The 19253-nt window shown below is 36.3% G+C and overlaps 1 protein-coding gene across 3 annotated transcripts in view; it reads right to left on the bottom strand.

The window, feature by feature from the left end:
- The window catches only part of Btbd8 (BTB domain containing 8), a 78480-nt gene extending 67491 nt beyond the window's left edge, over positions 1-10989 (bottom strand). The window contains exons 1-3 of one of the 3 annotated variants that reach the window (XM_078026727.1): positions 10644-10719; positions 4423-4448; positions 3926-4123 (exon numbers count right to left, since the gene is read on the bottom strand). In XM_078026727.1, the coding sequence (XP_077882853.1) occupies positions 3926-4123; positions 4423-4424 (200 nt within the window). In that variant the 5' untranslated portion in view covers positions 4425-4448; positions 10644-10719. Of the gene's footprint in view, positions 1-3925; positions 4124-4422; positions 4449-10643 lie in introns of all 3 variants that reach the window. The other 2 variants (XM_005327733.5, XM_078026728.1) reach the window with 2 other exon arrangements.
- Positions 10990-19253: the final 8264 nt, after the last annotated feature.

Here is a 19253-nt window from a genome sequence, read left to right as displayed (position 1 = left end):
CTAATATGAACAAATTTATTAAAATTTGTACAGTGTGCAATGTAAGGTGGCACACACCTGAAATTCCAGTGACTTGGGAGGCTGAGGCAGGTGAATTGCAAGTTCAAGGCCAACTTAGGCAAATTAGCAAGATCTCATTCTCAAAATAAAAAGAGCTAGAGATATAGCTCAGTGGTAAAGTGCCCCTGTATTCAATCCCCAGTACTACCAAAAAAGAAAAAAAAAAATGTTCAGTGCTTATTAAATATCAGGTTACTGTGCTAAGTGCTTTACAATTATTTCACTTAAACCTCACAATAACTCTATGAGGTAGATATTATTATTATTATGGCCATTTTTAGATGAGAAAACTAATGGTAAGTGATTAGTACAAGTTTATACACTTAGAAACGGCAGACCTGGCTTGACTACAAAGCCTGTTTTCATAAGAACTCCACTGTACCATCTACTAGGGGGAAATTTTTTATTTATTTATTTATTTATTTATTTATTTATTTATTTATTTATTTATTTATTTATTTATGGTGTTGGGGATTAAACCCAGCACCTTGTACATGGGAGGCAAGCACTGAGCTATATCCTCAGCACCCCCAAAGGTATATGTTTTTAAATTGATATCTGGAACTCTCAATGAAAGGCCTGTGGTCTACACTGGAAAATAATAATTTTCTAAATAACACTTAAAATATCTGTTTAAATTATAGTATATCATGCTGTTCTAAGAAACAAGAAAAATCAAGGGTAGGCAATTTCCAAATTTTCCATTTTGCTTATAGGAGCTTCATATAACTCAAAACAAACAAACAACAAAAAAAAAACACAGGCTGGGGATGTGGCTCAAGTGGTAGCGCGCTCGCCTAGCATGCATGAGGCACTGGGTTTGATCCTAAGCACCACATAAAAAAATAAAAATAAAGATATTGTGTTCATCTAAAACTGAAAAATAAATATTAAAAAAAAAAAACAGATGACTCTACCAACTGGCAGAACATATAATGAAGAATAGGCCAAATCACACACATATAGTTAAAATTTAATGATCCAAAGACAATTTTCTACACTAAAGTCAATGTGATTCTGATTACAAGCAAAAGGCATATCAGAAAATATGATGCAGGACATAAAGACACAATAATCCACCTTTATTTCTCAGAAAAGCAAAAACTGACCATTGATACTGGCATAATGACAGATATACATACCAATTGAATAGATTTGAAATTAACCCTTATATTTATGAGTGTATCAGTCAGCTCAGGTTACCATAACAAAATACCATAAATTATGTGGCTTAAATAATTGAAATTTATTTCACATAGTTTTGGTGTCCAGAAGTCTAAGATCTGAGTGCCAGTATGGTTGGGTTCTGGTAAAGACCCTCTTTGTGGCTTCCAGACATCACCATTTCACTGTGTCTTCAGAGAGTGGTGACAGAAGGAGAGCACAAGCTCTCTGGTCTCTCTTCTTATGAGGTCACTAATCTTATGAGGACCCCACCTTCATGAAATTACCTAAATCTAATTACCAAAGGCCTTATCTTCAACTATCATCATGTAAGGGTTAGAACTTCAACATAAAATTTTAGAGGAAGAGAATTCAATCCAGAGCAATGTACAACTGGTTTTCAACAAAGGTGTCTAAATGTCCCAGTGGTAAAAGAGTTACTTCAAAAAATGGTGCTGAAACAACTGTGGATAAAGTCGGACATGATTCCTTACATCACACACACACAAAATTAACTCAAAATGGATCTTAGACCATGAAAGAGCCAAAAATATAAAACCATAAAATCCTTAGAAGAAAATATAAGTAAATCTTTGTAGTAGGCACAGTGGCAAGTCCTGTAGTCCCAGCCACTCCAGAGGTTCGGGCAAGAGGATTACAAGTTCAAGGGCAGCCTCAGCAATTTAGTAAGACCCTGTCTCGAAATTAAAAAATAAAAATAAAAATGGCTGAAAGTGAAGCTCAGTGGTAGAATGTCCTTGAATTCAATGCCCAGTACAAAAAAAAAAAAAAAAAATTAAACTTTCATGTCACAAATGGCACCATCAAGAAAGTGAAAAGACAACCTACAAAATGAAAGAAAATATGTGCAAATCACATATCTGGTAAGAGTCTAATATTCTAGAATATAAGGAATATTCAGTAAAATGATGACAAATAACCCAATTGAAAAAATGGCAAAGAACATTAACAGCTCCCAAAAAAGATATTAAAATAGCAAATAAGTATATAAAATATGCTTAACATTAGGGAAACACAAATGGAAACCACAATGTGATACTAGTTCATATCTATAGGATAACTATAATAAAAGACAGAGGTATAAATGTTGCTGAGAATATGGAGAAATTCACTCTCATCTACTGACAATCGGAATGTAAAATGGTATAGCCATTTTAGAAAAGTCTGGGAATTCCTCAATGGATTAAATATAGACTTACAATATGACCTACCAAATTTCACTCCTACATATTTACCCACAAGTAATTCACACAAAATCTTGTACATAAAGGTTCATGGCAGCATTATTCATAATGGCAAAAAAAATAGAAAAAAATTAAATGACCATCAACTGATAAATGGATAAATAAAATGTGATACACAACTGAATATTATTCAATAATAAAAAGAAATGAAGTACAGAATGTGATTAAGTTAAATTAGTTTCTCTCATTATTTAGTTGATGAGAATTTTCTAAGTTCATCAAACACATGAATCCCCCAAATACTATAAAGTTTAACTGATGATCTATTTTCAAAAAATTTTGACCACATAAATCTGCTATGGTTTTAATGCTTATGTTCTCCAAATTCTATGTTGAAACTTAATTCAATGTGGTGGTATTAAAAGGTGGGACAACTGAATGATTATTAGGCCATGAGGGCTCCAACCTATGAATGGTATTAGTGCCCTTTAAAGAGACCTGAGGGAGTTTGTCCATAACAACTGCCATGTGAAGGCATAAAGGAGGTGCCATCTATATGGAAGTAGCCTTCATCAAACACAAAATCTGTTGGAACCTTTATCTAGAACTTCCCAAAATACAGAACTGTAGTGATTAATTTCTGTTGTTTATAAATTACCAGAACTAAGGTATTTCCTTTTTTAGCAGTTCAAATGAACTAAGACATAAGCCATGAGAATAAAAACAGTTATGATCTAATATATTTTATAAACTATTTAAAGTTTTATTTTAAAAAAATTATATATTTTTTTAGCTGTAGTTGGACATGATAGCTTTATTTTTATTTATTCTTATGTGGTGCTGACGATTGAACCCAGTGTCTCACACTTGCTAGGTGAGTGTTCTATCACTGAGCCACGACTCCAGCCCCTATTTAATAAATCAGTATGTGCCAATGGTTCTCAATAGCCACACACACCTAACTCCCAGAGGATATATAGCAAAGTCTGAAGACGGCACAACTAACATCATAAAATGCACAGCACTGCCCCCACAACAAAAAAAAAGTATCTAAACCAAAATGTCAGTGGTGTCACCCTAGCATAGAATAATTCATTCAAATTATCAGAGAGCACACCATTCATTTCTTCTCTCCTAAGATCAGTCTTTTGTGTGTGTGTGTGTGTGTGTGTGTGTGTGTGTGTATGTGTATGTATTAGAGATCAAACCTAGGCCTTTGTACATGCTAAGCACACACTCTACCACTGAGCAACAATTGCAGGCCAGGATCAGTCTTAAATTTATACTGAGCTTCTATTAATAATCAGCCTATGATATTAATAGATTCTACTAATACTAATTACTATGGTAATTTATAATTCAAATTAATAGATTTTCCTTACCAGGTTATTAAAGAGGTGAAAATAAATGAAATGAAAACATACACACACTATACATTGCTTAAAAATAACAATTATTTATTAGAATTAAATGTAATAGGATAAAAGAGCACTTACTGTAAAAATGTTCTAAATTCTAAAACTTCAACATTCTCCACAGGAACAGGCTCATGATTCGTTATACTGTCTGATGTCTGTCCAATAATATGGAAATAGAAGTCAGGAACCCTTACTAAAAGGACTGCTTTGTGTGCTTTGAACAAAGTATAATCTGTAGAGAAAGTAACATCTGTATGGATTTCTTCCCTTAAAAGCCTATAAGGAATGAAATAGAATCATAGTTTAATTAGTGATGCTAAGAAATATAGAATTTTTATAAAGCAGATTTAAAAATAACATAATTTTAAAATGTACAGGAAACAAAATAAGTTAAGAGTAAAAATAGGTTTGTTCTAACTTCATTCCAAAGAACACTACTTAATATTGGCTTAGAATCTAATGTTCTAAGAATTTATAGTAAAAACAAAGGCAATTTCACTAAAAGAATCTGACCATTTTTTCCAAAATGTATTTTAATTAATTCCTTCTAATAATAAAATTTATTTTATACTTACATTGTCTTTCATATGTAATGTACCTCCTTTAGATTTTTTTTTGAAACACAGAACACAAAGTTAACATGGTTGCTATTAAGAAGAATAAACTTTTTAAAAATCTTACTAAAATTGAAGCAAAAAAAGTCAATGGTCAATAACACCAACAAATCAAACATAACAATAGACAATTCAGGTTAGAAACTGGTACACTTTGTTCTGATTGTTAATTACCAAGTCTGACATGCAAGCTTAGACGTCAAGAATGTGACATTTAGGCCCTTTTCCCTCCACCCAAATAGAATTAGTCATGCTGTAATGTATTTTTAAAATGATGAACTCGAGGGTAAACCAATTCAAATCCCTTTACTAATATAGAGACATAATTATGATAAAGCCTATTGATTTCATTCATACAGAAAGTAATGGAAGAACAGAAATAAAAAATTGAAACTTTTTAATCTTTTGTCTTTTTGCAGTAACCATTATACTTACACTCTAAATATGAAACAATACTTGATATCACTATAGCAATATAATCGTCAAGGTATGTATTCTCAGAAGACTTCTGTATTGCAAGATATAATTGGCAATCACACTAGTACACTATAGACTACACAAGTAATGGGTAAAGATAGCCATCTTGGAAAGTTGCCAATGACACTCATCCTCCCCCAAGAGCAAGCAAATGGCTTCTTCCTCTAATCCCATTACATTCAGTACATACCTTTATTACAGCACTTCTGCCATTGCATCATTATTTTATGCGTGTTCTCCCTATTAGACAATGAACTCCCCAAGGACAAAAACTGTATATCTTTAGTATACAGCAAGAGTTTAATATCTGTTTATTAAAAGATCCTATTTTACCCTAAACACATTTTTTCTTTTTTTAATTAGTTGTTTAAAACATTACAAAGCTCTTGACATATCATATTTCATACATTTCAAAACAAATATTTCGGAGCACAAAAGCTTTCAAAATCTTGAAAATAATAAGCAGACATATGTCTTATTTTGATCAATATTTTCATATTATTTTCCTAAGTAATTTTAAAGTTATACAAATGTGCTATCCTTTCAAACTTTAATTAAAAAACTCAAATTGTACACTCAATTTTTTCCTTTCTCCCACCCGTTTTCTCCCTATTTCTCCCTTCTTCAAGTGAATAAGGAAGCACTGCAGCTGGTAGTCAAACAACCATCACTAGGCAATCTCCTGTTTGTAAGAGATACTCCTGAGTATTTGTTAAATGAAAGAAAAACGTGTTAAAATTTATTAGTGTGGGGGCTAGGGTTGTAGCTCAATGGTAGAATACCTGCCTGATATGTGTGAGGCCCTGGGTTCGATCCTCAACACAACATAGAAATAAATAAATAAATATTTTAAAATTATTAATGTGGAAATATATTGCTTTTTATTTTATAAAACCACTTGTATCTATTGTGAATATATCCTGTAACAATTATAACTAACAAAATCTGACTCAGATTGGCTTGAACATGAAGAGGGGTTACTGACTTAAGTAACAGTAAAGCCTAGAGGGCGGGCAGACTGAAGCAAAAGCAAAAGCTCAAGATTGTCAAGACCCAGCTTCTTTCCACCTCATTTCTTTGCTAACTACTGTATTAACCTGTCTTAGTTCACTTTATACTGCTATAACAGAATACCAAAAATTTAATGGATTATAGTTCTATAGGCTGGCAAGTCCAATATCAAGGTGCCAATGCCTGGCAAGGGCTTCCTCGACTCATTATTACATGGTGGAAGGCAAGAGGGCAGGAAGAATTAAGAGGAGGGAAAATTCTTTTATAAGAACATAAGTCCTCATAACCTATGAGGATGGTACCCTCATGGCCTTTATTGACACTTAAGGGTCCCACCTCTTAATACTACTACAATGGCAGTTAAATTTCAACTTGAATTTTAGAGGGGACAAATAGTTGAATCATAGAATTGTCTAACTAAAGCATTTTAGACTGCTGCTAAAAATCCCAGTTATCACTAAACCATAATACCTGCCCTCAAGGAATTTATAGTACAGTAGGGAAACCAGTCCTGAAATTATTCAGAGTGTGATACACTCAATAGCACAAATTTTTTTCAAGTACAGATTAAGACCTCATAGAGAAATAAAGGAAAGTAGGAGGGAGTTCCTGAGCTCCACAATCCTTACAAAGTTAAGTGTGAGCATGGAATTACAACATGGTCTGCATAGAGTACTGAGAAGGTTAAAAGTGATGGATGAAGCTGAGGGACAAGGATGAATAAAAGAGACAAACAGCTTAACTGTATTCTTCAGTTGAAGGGGAGTCACCAAATAGTTTGAAACATAGGCAAGTTTATTTTTCAAAATATTACCTGTTAGCCAGGCATGGTGGCACATACCTATAATCCCAATAACTCAGGAGGGAAATGCAAATTTATAGCCAATCTCAGCAATTTAGCAAGACCCTATCTCAAAATAAAAATTAAAAAGCACTGAGTATGTACCTCTGTGGTAGAGGTACACTGGGCTAAATCCCCAGTATAGCCCCCAACCAAATCACGTGTTAGTTGTGTAATGAAAGAGTTAGGAGAAAATGAGAATGAAGATGAGACAACTATTAAACAGCAGGAAGATGACGTAAAGAATTGGAGCCAGGGGAGGATCAATGGTTAAGAAAGAGGGATTGGAGGGGCTGGGGTTGTGGCTCAGCAGTAGAGTGCTTGCCTAGCCCGCGTGAGGCACTGGGTTCAATCCTCAGCACCACATAAAAATGAATAAATAAATTAAAGATAATGTGTCCAACTATAACTAAAAAATAAATATTAAAAAATATTTTTAAAAAAGAAAGAGGGGTTGGAATTAATAAAGTTAGCAACTGGATCTAGAAGGCAAATGAAGGGATTAACCCTTGGTCTGAGTAACTGGGTGCTGGTGATATCAGCAACCATTAATCTGTATTTGCTAGTCCAAGTTCCATCTTAACTCCAGATGTATTTCCAATTGTCTCTGAATACAGAGCTTCCCAAGTACTCATTATACACCTCCATTTCAAATGTCCTAAGATTTGGGGTCATCTTCCATTCTTCCCTTCCCAAGTTACCCAACATGTAATCAGTCACCAACCCTGTTATTTATCTCTTGACTACTATAAAATCTCACTAGTCAGTTTCCAATTTCTTTTCTCAAATTCAAAACCTAAATATTTTAATTCATATTTTTAAAATACCACTTCCTCCAGAATACATTACAAACATTTCCCTGGTAGAAGAAAGCCTCTTATCCAGTGACTCTGGAGGCTGAGGCAGGAGACCTCGTAAGTTCAAGGTCAGCATGGGTAACTTAGCAAGACTCTGTCTCAAAATTTAAAAAAATAAAAAATAAAAAGAAATGGGGATCTAATTCAGTGGTAGAGTGCCCCTAGGTTCAATCCCAGTACCACAAAAAAGAAAAAAAAATGAGAGAGAGAGAGAGAGAGAGAGAGAGAGAGAGAGAGACAGACACACTCTGTTCTTAAGTCTTAAGAGTATCTACTTGCCTTCCTATGTTGTCATTTTGATCATCTGCCATATTCTAATAAAGTGACAAACTCATTAATTATATGTGAACTGGTATGGACCACATGCCCTCATGTCCTAATCACATCTGAATAGATGAAGGACTGAGCCAAAGTTAGCCTTCAGCCAATGTTGTAGTCAAGCAAGACAATGCCAGCAGAAGGGACACTGCTTAGATGCCATCAGTTGATGGGACCAAATCAATGGTATAGTAAAAAAAAGAAATGGTGAGGCGAGAAGCAAATATGATGAAACAAAGTTACTAGAAAATCAGTTTCTAAAGCTACTGTAGAGAGGGCAGACTGTCTGGGTTTATGTTATGGCTCATATTCTGCCCATGTGATCCTGGGCAAGTCATTTTAAAGATTCTGGAGGCAGACTTCCAAGGTTCTTATTCTATCATTTTTTCTATAAAGTTCATACAATGTGTCTTTAATTTTTTAAATGAGGATGATAACAGGACTTACTTCACTGGGATTCGTGAGAAAAATAAATAAAACATTACACATAAGCCCATAGTAAGTAGTAGGATGGTAATACATATTAGCTTTTTTTTATAAAACTGTCCCAAACAATGGTCCATGAATTTATATGGTCTTATTATGCAATTATTGTCATATCCCAAGCAACTTTCCAGTTCTGCATCTGATCTTTCTTTTTTTTTAACTGCTGAAACTATTTCCTGTTTTTCTTCACTTCTCCACATTATCTCATTGGCTCAGGTAACCTAGAATCTAATATAACTTGCTTTCCCAAATAAATCAAGTTCTTTCAAATCTCTGTCTGTGTAAGACACATCCCCCATGTTTAAACATCCTCTAGTTCTTCCTTCCCAATCTTTATTTCAATTCTTAATCCTCAAGAGCTCACTCAAATTTATCACCCTATAAATCCTTCCTCAACCTACTTCTACCACCACTTTTGTTTAGTCATCTCTCTCTCACTAAAGTGTAAGCACAAACACCAAAGCAATGTCTTAATCTTTGATTCCTCAGGACCTAGTACAGGACTAGATACATGAGTGGAACTAGATGTTACATTAATATTTGTAGAATAAATCAGTGATATTGCTGTGCTGGGGGAAGATTAACTTAGCATGTAAGATGGTTAGGTAAGCATATGAAGTTTTTCAATGTTGTTAAAAAAAATACTGTCACATCTATTTTTCTTTGCCTATAATTGGAACTTGGGAGTTTAGAGTCCTATTCTCAATTGCCATTAGGACGAAGACAAACTGTTCACCATCTACACTTTTGGGGATGGGGGTTACCAGGGATTGAACTCAGTGGCACCCAATCACTGAACCATATCCCCAGCCCTTTCTATATTTTATTTAGAGACAGGATTTCACTAAGTTGCTAAGGCCCCCATAAGTTGCTGAGGCTGGCTTTGAATCTGTGATCCTCCTGTCTCAGCCTCCCCAGCGGCTGGGATTAAAGACCTGCACCACCATACCTGGCACCTCATTTCTTTTATCTAATTTAGATGTGTTACCTTTCTTAAATTCATGACACTTCAAGGCTCACAAAACAGCCAGACAAATAAAGCTACTAAAAAGAAGGAGAATCTCATCCTTAGCTATCCTTAGGAAGAGAATAGCTTCATTCTTATTTTTTCCTCTTTTATATCAGTCCCCCACTGGTGGATACAAAGTAGTATCCCTGGTAGATAGGCCAAAATTAAAGGGATTTTTTTTCTTTAATAAAATTCCAATTCTTGCTATAGGAAATCTTTAGAGTGGGCGAGTTTCTTTCAGAAAGCACTTTTTAAATGTAGAATGGTGCACAATTGCTAGTTTAGTAATTCTGTATACTCTGGTTCAGTGGTCCTCAAAGTACGACTGCAACCAAGAGAATGAGCATCACCTGGTCCTTATCAGAACTATAAAACCTTGGGGGCCGGGTCTCAGATCAAGTGAATCAGATCTTTGGGATGGGACCCAGTCAACCTGTTTTAACAAGCCCTCCAGGTGATTTTGATTCACATTTAAGTTCAAAAAACAATGTTTTAAAGGTAATGGAGATTAGCTGAATTAATTTTCTTTATAAAGAGAGATGACTTTAAATGGGCTCTTTACAGATTAAGGAAGATATTCACAGGCCTAGCTTCAGGACAACCCTTCATTTTCTTGGGTCCTCCTGGGAGATGGGAGTTGGTAGGAACCACAGAGTGTTCTAGGTGGAGAGGGAAAGCCAGGTTGCAATCAGGAAGTATTTCTATATAAGCATTCCTGGTAAACCTTTTAAAAAGAGAGCTCCAGCAGAGCTCACAGAAAAGGGCAAATCCAAGTCTCCAGTAATTTGTTCTATCTTTCCTCAATACAAATATGCCTAATTTCAACTACTTTCTTAAATTAAAAAAAAAAAAAAGTGTATGTCTCTTAACAGGAATCCACCCCGACCTTAGTGATTTGTCTTCAACACTGCCCTTTGTTAGAATATCTTAGCACAAACGGGTGCTGCATATAACCACAATTTTGCTTTTCCTTTGAATGTGGTCAGTGGTGTCTGAAATACTAAGACTGGTTATCTGGGTGTCGGAGGAGTGGAGAGACTGGCGAACATCCCGCAGTTGCTGGAGTCCAGGGGAACGAGGTAGGGAGGGATGGGGGGAGACCGAGTTGGAGGAAGCCCCAGCTTCGGGGGCGAAGGTGAACACTGAAGCAACTGATGCAGCCAGAGTTCCCGCCTCCTCCTACCTGAGCATATCCTGGCTGAGCTGCTCCGACACCGTCGCCTTCAGCCGGCGCCGTTCACAGAGACCCTTCCTTTGCAACCCTTTACTGCAAACTCCAGGGGACCCCAGAAGTGCCACGGGGACCGTGGCGCCCTCCTCACAGCGGGCCATACCCTACAGAGGTGCCGCGGCAGACTCAGTACTGGGCCTCACTCGCCCCGCCCCGGAGGAAAAAGGGGGCGTTTCCGACAGAACGCTCCACAAGACCCGAATCCGCCCCCTAAGGAAAAAGGTTGACGCCCCTCTTCTGTTCGCCTACGGTCTCTAAGAGCTGTCGGACCGCCCTCGGGACGATTTCGCAGGCCCAAGACGGCACGTGACCTCTGTGGGCGTGCGCAGGCGTAGTAGCTCTGTTTACCTCTGGTTGCAGGCGCCTACCCGGAGTTGCCAGCTAACTGGCGGTCCTGCAGGACTGGGCCTGGCGGACCTGTCCGTCCCCTTTCCTTTGCGGTTAGTGTCAACCATTCATTTTAATAAACATGTTTTTTAGAACTAAATTCAAACCAGGACGGTCAGCCTTTGTACGCTGTGTCGTCCTGACATGTTTGCGGTTCCCCCCCCCCACGAAAAACTGATACATATGACCATTCCAGCAGCGAATCTCACCCCCTCTCTTACCTGCTTCTAGACCCTGAAGAATAAATACTTTGGGCAAGAAAAGTTGGGAGTAGTGGAAAAGATTACTAAACTCTGCCGCAAAAATAATCCTGAGTCCAATACAAAGAAAGGGTATTTACAGGGTCTCGAAGATTCCATTCTCTTCTGATCCAAGGAGTGATTCATGTAACTGCCCTTGGATTTGAGCTGAGAAAGGTCAAATTTTATTACATGATTTTGCGTATAAATCCCAAAATTTTATGATCAGGAAGGTAGAACAAAAGTAAGTCGAGAGGGACAGAGGCTTCCATTGAGTAGAGAAGTGAGTGGAGGAGCTCTAGAATTTTGAAGACAGTGCTTCACTTGAAAGTTTCAGTACTTTTTATTTGATCACTTGCTGGGGAAAAAAAAAAGCTGCTTTATTGACAAGCTCTGCATATACTTGAGAGTAACAATTGCTTAGAAAATATATGGATTTTGTAACATAAGATTGACCCAGAGGTAGCCATTTCTCTAAATGCCCCCTTTCAGATACTCAGAAACCTGACATTTTAATCTGAAAGCTTATTGTGTGATGAAAACATTCTTGTTGCTTTATTTTGTATTAACTCAGTCCTCACGTTAACTGTCTAGATAGGTACTTCCCTGAGCCCCAATTTACAGATGAGGGAAACAGAGAGGATAGGTAACTTGACCACGGTCACACAACAAGCTTGAAAATAAAAACCATCTTTACCTTTTTTAAAAAAAATATTTATTTAGTTATTTTAGGTGTAGATGGACACAACACAATACCTTTAGTTTTATGTGGTGCTGAAAATGGAACCGGGGTCCCGCTCGTGCTAGGTGAGCACTAGACCGCTCAGCCACAATCCCAGCCCCATCCTTACCTTTTGATTGATGAATTTAGTCAATTCATATTTACTGTTGGTGGGAATATAAATTGTTGCAGACATTATGAAAAACAGTACAGCGAGTCCTCAAAAATTTAAAAATAGAACTACCATATGATCCAGCAATCTCTCTTCTGGATGTATACCGAAAAAAAAATGAAATCAGCACCTCATAGAGAGACCTGCCCTCCCATGTTTATTGTAGCAGTATTCAAATTATTTAGAAGTTAATTATGTGAAATAATATAATAATTGACTTGACTGATTATTTCACTGTATCAAAACATCATGTTGCGCACCTTAAATTAAACAAACCAGGCAGTCTAGTGTCAGGCTCTTTCCCTTCAAAACTCTGCCAGTATTTCTATTGATGCCTCTTTATCAACTGATGAAGTAAAAAGTAGGCTATTCTCTGGTTGGGAATAAATTTTTAGACATGTAATTTAATCTGAGGCATCTTAGTCAACTGACTATTAAAGTGATTAAAGAATAAATGCAGAGAGAGAGAGAGAGAGAGAGAGAGAGAGAGAGAAGGAGCTGGGGGTATAGCTCAGTGGTAGTGCTTAGTATATGTGAGGCCCCAGGATTTTTTTTTTAAGTCCTGTCATTGATGCTTCATATTCTACTAGGAGATACTTGTCAAAGCTTCTCCCCCCACCACCAATATTTTTTTCCTTGTGGTGCTGGGGATCAATCCCAGGGCCTTGTGGCATGATAGCCAAGTGATTTATAACTAAAGTTACTCCTTTAGGTCCTTAAAGTATGAATTCTGTTTTAATCAATTCATTGCTATAGTCACTTATCCCTAGAGTGAGTTTATCAATCTTTTTACTGTTTTTATAGTCTTCCCTATGTATATGTTTTGTGTTAAGAGGCAGACATTCAAATTATAATATAGAATCTAGAGTAAACTGTTCATTAGCTGCATGACATAAACTGCTGGTCTAGTACTCTAAATATACTGAACTCTAGTGTATGAAGCCTCAGTTTCCCTATAATTGGGACAAGAGTATTTCATGTGGTAGTAGGAAAGACAAAATGTAAAATCTTGCCACATATGTATTGCTAAATTATGATTTAGTTTTACAAGGCAGTTTTGAAGGGTGTCCTTAGAGTTTACATTTCCCCCTAAATTGTCTTAGATTCAAATAAGTAATCCTATTTTGCTAAGTTGGCATTTGTTTCCTCTTAGCAATTAAGCTTTACTAGCTCCACTGGCTATTTTGGGTTTGTGAAGGTGATGGTGATGATGACCACTGAAGGTCTTCATTCATAGGAAGTAATACTTTTGATTTCTTACTGCCATCTTATTTAAAAATATACAATGAAACTACACTGATATTCCATCTCACTCCAGTCAGAATGGAAATTATCAAGAATACTAGTAACTATAAATGTTGGCAAGGATGTGGGGGAAAAGGTACACTCATACATTGCTGTTAGAACCGTAAATTGATGTAACCACTCTGGAAAGCAGTATGGAGAGTCCTCAGAAAACTGGGAATGGAACCACCATTTGACCCAGTTATCCCATTCTTTAGTATATACCCAAAGGACATAAAATCAGCATTATATAGAACAGCTGAGGCAGGACATCTGAGGAATTTTCAGAAAGCAGGTTTATTTAAGCTGCAGTGGTCCAGAGGAGCTAATCCCTAAAAGTCTCTGTACCCTGAGTCTGGAAATTCCTTAAGAAGTGTACTCAGTGGGGGATGGGATTTCATATAACAGTTACTCTCTGCCTCATATTCTTAGACTAGACAGAGGTTTCATATGTTTTGTCTGCAAACCTGGCATTTATAAGAAAGGAATCTTGAGGATGGAGTTGTGGCTCAGCGATAGAGCACTTGCCTAGCATGCACAAGGCCCTGGGTTCAATCTTCAGCACCACATAAAAATAAATAAATAAAATAAAGGCTTTTTTTTTTTGGTCTTGTTTTGTTTTGTTTTTAAACAATTATTTAAAAAAATAAAGGAAGCTTAAAACCACACTGAGCTTTCTGAAGAACTCCTGTGAAATCCTGGTGACACTCTTTATAAAAATCTTTTTGAGTAGAAGAGAAGTTTAATTATGGCAAAGTTCTTTTGGGTATGTATCCTTCAAGCATACTACAGTGATGCAGCCACATCAAAGTTTACATCAGCTCACTTCATAATCACAAAGCCATGGAAGCAACCTTCAACAGATGAATGGATAAAGAAAATGTGATCTATATACACAATGGAATTTTACTCACCCATAAAAACTATAAAATTATGGCATTTAATCATAAATGGATAGAACTGGAGACAATCATGCTAAGTGAAATAAGCCAGTTCTCCAAAACCAAAGGCAGAATGTTTTCTCCAATATGTGGATGCTAACACACAATAATAGAGGTAGGTAGGTGGGAGAGAATAGAAATTCATTGGATTAGACAAAGGGGAATGAAGGGAAGGGAGGAGCAATGGGAAAAGGAAAGACAGTAGAATAAGTCAGATATAACTTTCCTTTGTTCATATATGAATTCAGACCAGTGAAACACCATATATAACCAAGAATGTATAACCACAAGAATGGGATCCCAATTAGAGTAAGTTATATTCTATGTATGTATAATATGTCAAAATACACTCTACTGTCATGTATATCTAAAAAAAATAAAAAGGAGGAAAAAATAGGCCATGATTAAGAAATCAAGTATTTATTCTATTTTTTCCAGTAGGAATTATGTTACTAGGTAACCACATAATAAACTAACAGAAATAGCACTTTATTAAAGTGTTTTAGTTAATAAATGAAAAAAGGACAAAATTGGAATATCTCAATTTTGCAGTCTTTAACAATTAATAGATTTAGTCAATATGAGCACCAATGGCTGCAAACCTCACAAAAAGAGAGAAAACCAGGAAATACATATTTCTTGAGGAAAAACACACTATATGTATGGCTTTGACAAAAGGATCAAACCTAAATTTGATCAAGCCCCTGGATTTCAATATGTAGAAGAAGATGTTATTTTGTACCATGAATATACAGTTAGCCAAATGTAGATTATGGGAAACTCTACTGATCAAACAGCCTAGGTTCTAAGCAGATGGACCATAAGCATAATAAAAGGTGGAGGGGAACCTATAGATTTATAAGACTTTTTTTAAAAAGTTAATGTCAGGGGCTGGGGCTGTAGTTTTCCGGCAGATCGCTTGCCCATCATGTGTGAAGCACTGGGTTCTATCCTTAGCATAATGTAAAAATAAACAAGTAAAATAAAGGCATGATGTCCATCTACAACTACAAAAAAAATTTAAAAATCAAATGTCAAAAAAGGGCAAGAATAAACTATGGTGGCTAGAGACTGCATTTATCAGAGTTAAAAAAAAACAATAGGATATCTATCTACCTATCTATAGATTGATTTATTTCAAGTAACTGATTCATGCAATTGTGAAGACTTGGCAACTCCAAAATCTTCCCTGGAGACTGTGAAGAGTTGTATTTTAAGTCCCAAGGGGGCCTGCTGTCAAAATGCCCTCTTTTTCAGGGAGGTCAATCCTATTAATAAGGCCTTAACTGATTGGATGAGGCCCACTCATTCTGTAGAGTGGAATCTGCTTACTTAGTCTACTGATTTAAATGTTAATCTCATCTAAAAATACCTTGTGGGGGTTGTAGGGGTGTATCTCAGTGGTGCTTAAGGTCCTGGGTTTAATCCCCAGCATGTGTGCGTGTGTGCGCGTGCACGGATGCACACTCATCTGTACACACACAGATCCTTCATAGAAACATCAAGAATAACTGACCAACTATCTGGTACCATAGCCTAGCCAATTTGACATATAAAGTTAATTTTTACAGTATCAAAGTACTCACCTTTGGATGATAAAAATGCAAGAAAAAGTACAAAAAAATGAAACTATAAAAGCTAGAAAAGTAGTTTAATTTAGAAGGAGAAGGAAGTTTATAATTAAGATTGGGGGTAGGGAGAAAGGGCTCGTAAGGGTGATTGGACAAGTTTTATTTCTTGATCTGAGTGTTGGTTGTGAGAGTTTTCACCTAAAAACATACTATATTTAGAATATACAGTATAGATTGTTTTTATGCTATACAGTTGGCCCTCCCTAACTGTGGGTTCCATATCTTGGATTCAACCAACCCTGTATTAAAAATATTTTTTAAAAATTCTCAGAAAATTTTTCTTCTCATCATTCTCTGAACAATACAGTATAATAACTATTTATTATACTGTATAGAGCATTTATATTGTACTAGATATTACAAGTAATTTAGAAATGATTTAAAGTATACAAGAGTATCTGTATAGGTTAGAGGCAAGTGCTATCCTGCTTTGTGTAAGGGATTTGAATATCATCAGATTTTGTTGTTGGCAGCAAGGCATGGAGGAATTGAATCAATTTTCTGTGGATACTGAGGGACATGTATAATGATTAGCTACAGATTTGTTTTGATGTGATATCTTTATATTTATTCTACAATAAAAAGATTTTTAAGCCAGACATGGTGGGGTACACCTGTAATCTGAGCAATTCAAGAGGCTGAAACAGGAGGATTGCAAATTCCAGGCTAGCCTCAGCAACTTAGTGAGAACCTTAGCAATTTAGGGAGATCCTGTGTCAAAATTAAAACTAAAGAGGATTAGGGATATAGCTCAGTGGTAGAGTAACCCTGATTCAATCCCCAGTACCAAAAACAAAAGCAAGATTTTAAAAGTATCATTTTAAAGAGGGCTTAAACAAAGAACAAAGCTACATTAAACATTTTGAGGTTAAAAGGTAATATATAATAATGACCCTGATTTCTTTGTAAAGATCAATATCTAATTAGAAACAGTTTCAAAGAAGTTCTGCCTTCTATCTGAGTAATAGTACTATTGTTTAAATAAAGATACTATATACCTTGGTAGCTAGTTTTAAGAGAAAGTTCTTATATGAATAATTTTCAGCACATTTAAAAACCATTATATTTGAATTAGGTATGTATGTATCATCATGTTAATACCAAGCTGAATGGGGATTTTAAAATATCAACACCTCCTTTTTCCAGGGCAGAATTGCATAGAAATTATCTTCAAAATATATTTAATTTTTTTCTTTCCCTTTCCTGCTTCCCCCATCTCTACGTTTTCCCCATTCATCTCTTCTTCCTTTCTACTGAAAGTACCAAGAAGCTAATAAAGTTTGAGTTTTAGGGGGTCTCTCTCCCAAAAGCCCCTTACAAGTCTCTGATAGGGTCCCTATAAATGTGTTTACTTGGATATGTTTTTGTTAAACTTATAAAATTAAGAGATTTTGACCTCTACTGGTCCAGATTTTGTGTCATTTCCCTTGCCCAAATGTTGCCTCATATCTAGTAGTCCTGAGTGGCTGCAGACATTTTTGGGACTCAACCACAATGAAACTAAGCTGAGAATATAGGAGTTTAGGTTAGCATATTTATTGGTTCATATCCACTTCCATATCTAGATAGGTTGTTGCTCCCTATCCTGGTATAAGAATGGTTTCCATGATTACTTTGTTGATTCCTCCCAAATGGTGACATGAAAAGGTAAGTCCTCAAGTCATATCACTATGTGAAGATGTATTATAACAACAGGTAGTGAAAATAGATGGGTCAGTAGAAGCTTTAGTTCTCACTGGTGAGTAGTCAGAACAAAAGGAATATTCTCAGTAATGCAGAACATGTAATTATGAACATTTCCGGTGTTTTGAGGAGAATTATACAAAAAAGAATTTTTAATAATTCCTGTAGCTATAACCTATGTTTATGGACTGGGGATGTGGCTCAGTGGTAGAACACTACCATGTCCAAGACCCTGGGTTCTGTTCCAGTGCACATGTGCATGGGCGAGCGTGAGTGTGTGCGTGCGCACGCGCGCGCGCGCGCGCGCGCGCGCGCACACACACACACACACACACACACACACACACAAGAGAAAAAAAGAAAATCCTATGTTTATGATATTAATAGCTTTCCAGAAATTGTGATTTGTTGTGATTTCTTTTCTCATTCTAAACAATCACTTTCATACTTAAAAAGGCCAAGGGAGCCATTTCATGGCTATGGTTAGGATCTGGAATGTTCCCTAAAGGCCCAAGCTTAATGGCTTGTTCTCTAGCTCATTTGCTAGATTTGGGAAGTAGTATCACCTTTAAGAGATGGAGCCTAGAGAAAGGAAGTTAGACTACCAGGTGCATTCCCTTGGAGCACATATTGGGACCCTGGACCCATCCTATCTCACTCGTGCTTACTGGCTACCATGAGGCCAACAGCTTCTTTCTCCACAGGCTCCCACCGTGATGCACTGTGCCATCACAGACCCAAAGCAACAGGGCCAAGCGACCATGGACTAAAACCCTTGAAACTGTCAGCCAAAATAAACCTTTCCTCCTTACAAGTTGTATATCTCAGGTGTTTTTTCAGTGACAGGAAGCTGGCTATTCTACCCTATGTAACTGTTTCAGTATATTCCCAATATTTTATTGTCCTGATGGTTATTAATATTTTGTTTTGGGCTACTTTATGAAGAGCAAAGAGGTATTTATATCTAGTATTTTTTTAAGGAACTACAAATGATAATTTGATGTATTTATTTACTGCCACTAGAATTTCCAAGGAGATATTTCTCCTGAAAAAGAGAGGGAGAGACAATGGTCTATAATGTTTCTCTGGCTATAATTTAGCATTAAACAAGGCACTTATTTGAACCTTGCAGGGTGAACAAGGTTTGTGACTAGATTACTTACTTTTCTACATTTAGGTCAAATTGAGACCTTTTGAGTCAAGGTCTTGCTATATTGCAAAATAATCTTCCTGTTTCAGCTAGCTCAGTCTTCTGGGTAGCTGGGACTACAGGTACATGGCCCAGAAAATGTTACTTTAACAAAGAAGAGAAATAGGTCTGATTAAAAACCCAATCAAAATATTCCTCAGGCATATTTTAAATATTATAATTAAGTGTTCATGCTTCTTAGAGTAAAAATTATTGAGTTTTTTTCTAAAGGATAATTTTGATTTCAATCATATCTTCTACCTAAAAGGTACTTTCACATTTTTCAGGGCTGAGTGGAACATTTGAATGTAGTCA

This window comes from Ictidomys tridecemlineatus, chromosome 11 (genome assembly GCF_052094955.1).
Source record: "Ictidomys tridecemlineatus isolate mIctTri1 chromosome 11, mIctTri1.hap1, whole genome shotgun sequence".
Taxonomy (NCBI): Eukaryota; Metazoa; Chordata; class Mammalia; order Rodentia; family Sciuridae; genus Ictidomys; species Ictidomys tridecemlineatus.
The sequence above is the reverse complement of the archived record's forward strand: the minus strand, read 5'-3'. Positions and strand labels throughout refer to the sequence as shown.